Below are 6,492 nucleotides of genomic sequence, written 5' to 3' on the forward strand. Positions count from 1 at the left end.
TCCCCCCGGGCCGCCCGGGGCCGGAGGCAGCAGCGCGGGCGCGTGGTCGTTCTCGTCCAGCACGAACACCTGCAGCGTCACGGTGCTGCCCAGAGGAGGCTCGCCCGCGTCGCGCGCGCTCACCTGGAACTGCAGCAGCTCCAGCTCCTCGCGGTCCAGCGGCTGCAGCGCGGACACCTGGCCGCTCTCCGCGTGCACCGACACGTAGCTCGACAGCGCGCGCTCGCCCACCCGCCGCTCCACCAGCGAGTAGGACACCCGCGCGTTCTCCTGCGCGTCCGCGTCCCGCGCCGACACCGTGAAGATGTGGCCGCCGGGCGGGTTGTTCTCCTTCACGAACACCGTGTGCTCGGGCTGCGCGAACAGCGGCGCGTTGTCGTTCACGTCGGCCACCTCCACGGACACGCTGGCTGTGGACGACAGCGAAGGCGAGCCCCCATCCCGCGCTGTCACCACCAACTCGTAGTGTGACACCTTCTCGCGGTCCAGGGCGCTGTCCAGCACCAGCGAATAGTAATTCTTGAAGGTGGACACCAGCTTGAAGGGGGCATGGGGTGACAAGGTGCAGGTTACATGCCCGTTGACACCGGAATCCAAGTCGGACACACTGATTAAGGCAATCACACTACCGAGTGGAGCGTCTTCCCTGACTGGAAAGGAAAATGAAGTCACCGAAATCTGTGGGACGTTATCATTAACATCTAAGACTTTTACCAAAACTGTACAATGACCCGCCATCGGTGGGTGGCCTCTGTCCGTGGCGTCAATGCGGATTTTATAGGATTTCACTTTTTCAAAGTCCAAATTATTTCGAATTTTTATTTCTCCACTATTAGAATCTATGCTAAACTGGTCCATAACCATGGGTGGAACAAAGCTATTAAAAGAGTAAGAAACCTCCTGATTAGTTCCTTCGTCGGGATCAGAAGCATTCAGTCTGATAACTGTTGTTCCGTTGTCTGAGTTTTCGAATATTCTCACTTCATATTCAGACTGTTGGAAGCGGGGAGCATTGTCATTCACGTCCATCACAGTGACCAGCACCTGGACGCTGCCGGTGAGCTCGGGTTTGCCTCTGTCAGTGGCCATGAGCAATAAATTATGTTCAGGAGTTTCCTCTCGGTCCAAAGACTTCCTTAACACGAGCCCAATTTGTGTATTATCATCACTGTTTGTTTTCACATCTAGCGTGAAATATTCACTGGAACTGAGTTTGTAGGTTAAAATGGAATTTACACCAACATCCTCATCCGACGCGCCCTCTAGTGGAAACAGAGAATCTGGCAGCCTGGATTCGTAAATGAGCACTCTTTGTTCCTTCACCGGGAACACCGGCGGGTTGTCGTTAATGTCCTTCACCTCCCCCTCCACGTGGAACCCCTGCAGCGGCCGCTCCACCACCACCTCCAGGTGGATGCTGCACTCCGCCCTCCGCCCGCACAGCTCCTCGCGGTCGATCCGAGAATTCACAAACAAAAGCGGCCCACGAAGGTGCCGTGCTTGGCCTCCTCCGGGACCGAGTAGTGGACCTGGCCGCTCCCAGCCTCCCAGGCTGCCAGGAACAGAAGCGAGAGCAGCAGACGCCGAGATCCCAGTCGGCCTTCCAGGGTAATAACCATGTCAAATACTTGTTTTATTTCCAACAGAAGATCTCTCGGCATTGAGATGAAATACTGTATGATCCAAGTCTCTTAATGCAAATCTTCTGCGACTGCCATCATTCAGCACTCGTGGAAGGATGCAGTAATAGGAGGATTGTGTTTGAACACGAGCTAGATGTAACTTCTTGGTAGACAGCGACATCATGCGGCTCCAAGGGGTAAGTAAGAAATGAATTCACATAACTGCGCTATGCTCTAGTAGTCTAGTTCTTTAAATTTTTTTTAAAAAGTCTTCTTTTGCCTTACTTTAATAGTAAATTTCCTCATGTTTGTCATTTGCAGAGTTGGTTTCATCTTGTCTGACTTCTTTGATAATTTAGAGTAGGGTAAAGGATCAACTTTTTCATAGTGAAATGACTTTCCTTCCAATAATTTATATATCAGTCGATTAAGAAAATTTAAGTGTGATTCGAACGCGGTTTGGGAATTAGAAGTGCAAATTATCCTACACTTTTTATGTACATAAAAAACATTTGCCTATATTGCAGTCATCAGACATGCTGTTATATTTTGCTCTGAGAAAAGAATGTAATTTTAAATGAACAAATTTTATCCAAAATTTTAAAACCTTATAGATTATTGAAGTCCACTATTTTTTTTGTTCAACGAATATCAAATACTCCTGTGGATGGCTCTTTTACTTAATAACGGAAGATAAAGATTTTAGTGTATATTTATATTCTTTGCATTTATAAATTTCTCTTAAAACATTTTCCTTCACATACTTCCCCATCATCACTAATTCTAGTGAAATTTCTACCCATTGTTTGCTGATGCTGTGATCCTTCAGTCGCCCCTAAATGGCCTCATATTTTTCTCTCAACCTCAGCCTTTTATATGCTTTTATTTCAGTGTTCCCATCCACTTGCAATGTTTCAATTAAGAGTTTTATTTAAGATATTCTCAAACCTACATCTTTCTCATTTCTATGGTTATAATTGTCATTTTCACCCATAGATGCTGAAAATTGCTAGGAACTGCAATGGAAATAGGTTTGGAAAATAATTTAATTACAATTTGAGGAATATGAAGAGAAATCCTTACTAACTCCCAAATTCAACCCTTGAAATTTTCATTTTCTTTTAATGGCATGAACATTCTCCGTATCACCAATATGATACCTTTTATTACATCTTCTTCCTTACCTGCCCTATTCAAAGTCTGCCTAGAGTCCATTTTTCTTTTCACATACCATCACATTTATCTTCATGATTACAGTTTTTATTGAATTGCACTAAATTAAAAAATTCCGAGAAATTAGAATCACTTCTACATGACCTGATATGTGATCACAAGGTAACTTTTCCATTGTTATTTTCAACTACTCCCCAATGTGAATTCTATTTTACATACAATATAGATCACTTGTTTTCTTCTTCAATACATTATTTGTTCAAGCTGTTTCTATGAAATGCCTCCATCTTTACCTGTGAAAATGTTAGCTTCACATCAAAGTAAAGCCCAACTTTCAATTTCACCATGAATCCATTCTTAATGTCATCAACTGGAAGTGATTAAACTCTTTCTCAAAAGGAGAAATCAGAGTCACAAAGAGAGACTTCTCAAATGGACACATGCCAACATACACCTTCTGTTAAAATTCTGATATACTTGTGAAATCATCAAGACAACTGTAATCAAAGCTCCCCCCAATAAGTTACACCTTAAAATTATAACCTAGATCGATGTAGTAGCTCTTATCACTAAGTTTCTATTGCAGTTATTTTGAATAAACAAATAGTTCATTTGCTACCCAGTAATAACCCCAAAAGAAAAGCGTCCTTTGCTTGCAGGAAGATTAAGACTTGACAAAAGATATATTGAACTGCAGTCTTGTTATTAAAATGTTTCAATAGTGGTTAAGGTGTTTCATAAATTTTGCCTTAAATGAAGTCTCTTCAAATTTCAACTTTCTAATTTGTTAATTAAAATTAAGTATCAAACCTCTTTCTATTACAGTTCCTAGCAACTTCCAGAAAGCTTATAATTCTATTAAGTATAATAATTTTAATAATTCTCTTTATTGGCTTTAGTAGAAAATTATACAACGTTTCTAAAATCATTTATGTAAAATAAGTTAACATGGAAAAGGAAAACGATCCTCTCATGAGAAACAGCTTAAATATGGATTCAGTTATTTCTAAAAATACGTAATTCATTCTAGCGGGGCTGGTGTGGCTCAGTGCTCAGTGTTTGAGCGTGGACCTGTGAACCAGGAAGTTCATTCCAGTTGGGGTGGGGTTACGGGCTCCATCCCCAGTAGGGGGTGTGCAGGAGGCAGGAAACCAATGATTCTCTTTCATCATTGATGTTTCTATCATCCTCTCTCTCCTTTCCTCTCTGAAATCAATAAAATCTATTTTAAAAATAATTCATTCTAGTTAAGGGAGAAGATTATGTATAGAAAAAAAAGGCTTAGTCAATCTATGAATAACTTCCTCTCCCAAAGAAAGATTTCAGTTATCACATAAATCAAAAAATTTCTATTTTAAAACTAAATTAACTTGATTTTTTTAAAATCTGCCAACTGCTAACTAATTGGTGAGAACTCCCTTCTCAATTTCTAGGATTTCCCCCAAAGTAATGGGATATTCAAAATATTTGAATAGTATGATGCTAGTGTATTTATAAAGTTAAATATATGTGAGAATGCAAGAAATAGGCAAAGCAATAAAAATGGGAATTGACATTTTATAATACAAAATGTGAAATATTAACTACCTGCTAAACCCACATTGTTGTGTGTTTTTTTCAACAATTGTAGAAAAACAATTGTCTATATTTGAGATGGAGAGTACCTTTGCCTATGGTAGATTCAAATGTACAGCTTTGTTATACATCACTGTATTGGTAAGCAACCAACTCAAGAGGGAAGTTTGTATCATGGTACAGTTATTTTTTTAATCAGAAAACATAAAAGCAACCATAAGTACAAAATGTTTCAAATTTTTCATTGATTTTTAGAGAGAGAGGAAGGGAGAGGGAGACAGAAAGAAACATCAATGTGAGAGAGAAACATCCATCTGCTGCCTTCTGCATACACCCTACCTGGGATCCAGCCCTATACATTTTGGTGCACTTGGTGCATAGGATGATGCCCAACCAACTAAGCCACACCGGCCAGGGCAGTACCAAAATTTTAATTTAGAAATGTTCAGATTTTCCTTACTATGAGATTTCACAATGTCATCTCACCAACATAATTTAATAAATTGTAAAAGTGCAAGTTAGGCAAAAGCTAATCATTGTTCCACTAAATGTTGGTGTTAATGGGGAAAAATAATAATATATCTACAAAATGGGACACGATAGATCTGGGAAGAAATATGAGACATCCCCTTAAGTAACAATATGTCGTTACTTATTGATTGAAGATATATTGATTGAAGAAAACAAGAGGAAAAGCAAAATGAATACTATGGAATAAGATGGGAGAGGGCAGTTTATTTGTATATAAAGAAAACATCTCCAGAAAGATAACCAAGGTATTGCAATATCTGAAATACTCAAAAGATGTATTAAGTGGCTTGATATTGGAGATGGGAGGGAAACATTTTAAACCATGTAAATGTATTTCCTATTAAAGAATGAATAAAATGAAACCATTCAAGCTAAAAATATTAATCTATAAATTCATCATGAGCATGCTAGCCTAACTGTTTAGATAAACTTGAAAAGAATTATTCAGTACTCAAATATTACTGAAAAACATAAATTAAATTGGTGTAACAGAAATACTGAAATAATTGATATTCAACGGAGAACAAAAGGAAAACTAATTCAATGACGTAAAAACATTTTGACGTACCAGAGTATCAGGCTTTGAGAACAAATAATAACTCCAAATATATGTCTTACAAGCATTTTCCTACATTTCCTAAGATTGAAAATTAAAATATTTATAAAAACTTAATTCCAGAAACACTTTCTATCATGGAAAAAATTAATCCATTAACTACAACCATAAAAACCTTATAAAGAGGGGGAATATTACTGAAATAAACTCTATAATACAAAGCAATTCTCTCCAACAAACCAAAATTAATTTTAAATATAAGCATATTTTAAAATATATTTTTATTGATTTCAGAGAGGAAGGGAGAGAATGATAGAAACATCAATGATGAGAGAGAATCATTGATTGGCTGCCTCCTGCACGCCCCCTACTGGGCATGTGCCCTTGACCAGAATCAAACCTGGGACCCTTCAGTGTGCAGGCCCACGCTCCATCCACTGAGCCAAATCAGCTAAGGCGATTTTAAGTTAATGAGATAGTACCAACAGATAACTTACACCTAAAAGAATGGTAAGTACAAAGCCATAATCTATATATATAAAAGCCTAAGCAACCATTACGACTGGACCACGGACCACCGCTGGTAGCTACAATGTGCACTGACCACCAGGGGGCAGATGCTCAATGCGGGAGCTGCCCCCCTGGTGGTCAGTGTGCTCCCACAGCCAACCTCCCTGGCCAGCCAACTTCCCCGTACTGGCCGCCCCATCAACCCCAATCGCGGGCCAGGCTGAGGGACCCACGGGTGCATGAATTTATGAATGAGACCGCTAATTTAAAATAAAAAAAGGTTGAGAGAAATATTAAACATTAAATATGAAAAAAATGACGAAAATATCCATGAATAAAATATTTGAGACTCACATTGTCTGCAGAGCTGGGACCCTGAGGGAGGCTGGGGCTGAAGGCCATGAGGTCCGTCTTGGGCGGCCCCTCCCCAGAGCACACCCTCTGCCGCCTCTGCTGGGAGTACGACCAGCTCCCCTCGGTGCTGGAGCACACCAGCACTGGCTTCCCCCGCCCGCACGCGCCCTC

The 6,492-nt window shown here is 40.4% G+C and overlaps 2 protein-coding genes across 2 annotated transcripts in view; both read right to left on the reverse strand.

The window, feature by feature from the left end:
* Positions 1-6: 6 nt before the first annotated feature.
* On the reverse strand, positions 7-1,811 carry LOC102766680 (protocadherin alpha-6-like; the record flags this gene model as incomplete). The annotated part of the gene is given in 2 exon segments (XM_015569598.1): positions 7-1,490; positions 1,493-1,811. Coding segments are annotated over 2 exon segments (1,653 nt in total), but the record flags the coding sequence as incomplete, so codon positions are not given.
* Positions 1,812-2,608: 797 nt separating this feature from the next.
* LOC102766963 (protocadherin alpha-5) overlaps positions 2,609-6,492 on the reverse strand; it is a 5,939-nt gene continuing 2,055 nt past the window's right edge. Inside the window, 2 exon segments of the mRNA XM_015569585.1 lie at positions 2,609-2,638; positions 6,322-6,464. Of these exon segments, the coding sequence (XP_015425071.1) occupies positions 2,609-2,638; positions 6,322-6,464 (173 nt within the window).

This window comes from Myotis davidii, unplaced genomic scaffold (genome assembly GCF_000327345.1).
Source record: "Myotis davidii unplaced genomic scaffold, ASM32734v1 scaffold545, whole genome shotgun sequence".
NCBI classification, from domain to species: Eukaryota; Metazoa; Chordata; class Mammalia; order Chiroptera; family Vespertilionidae; genus Myotis; species Myotis davidii.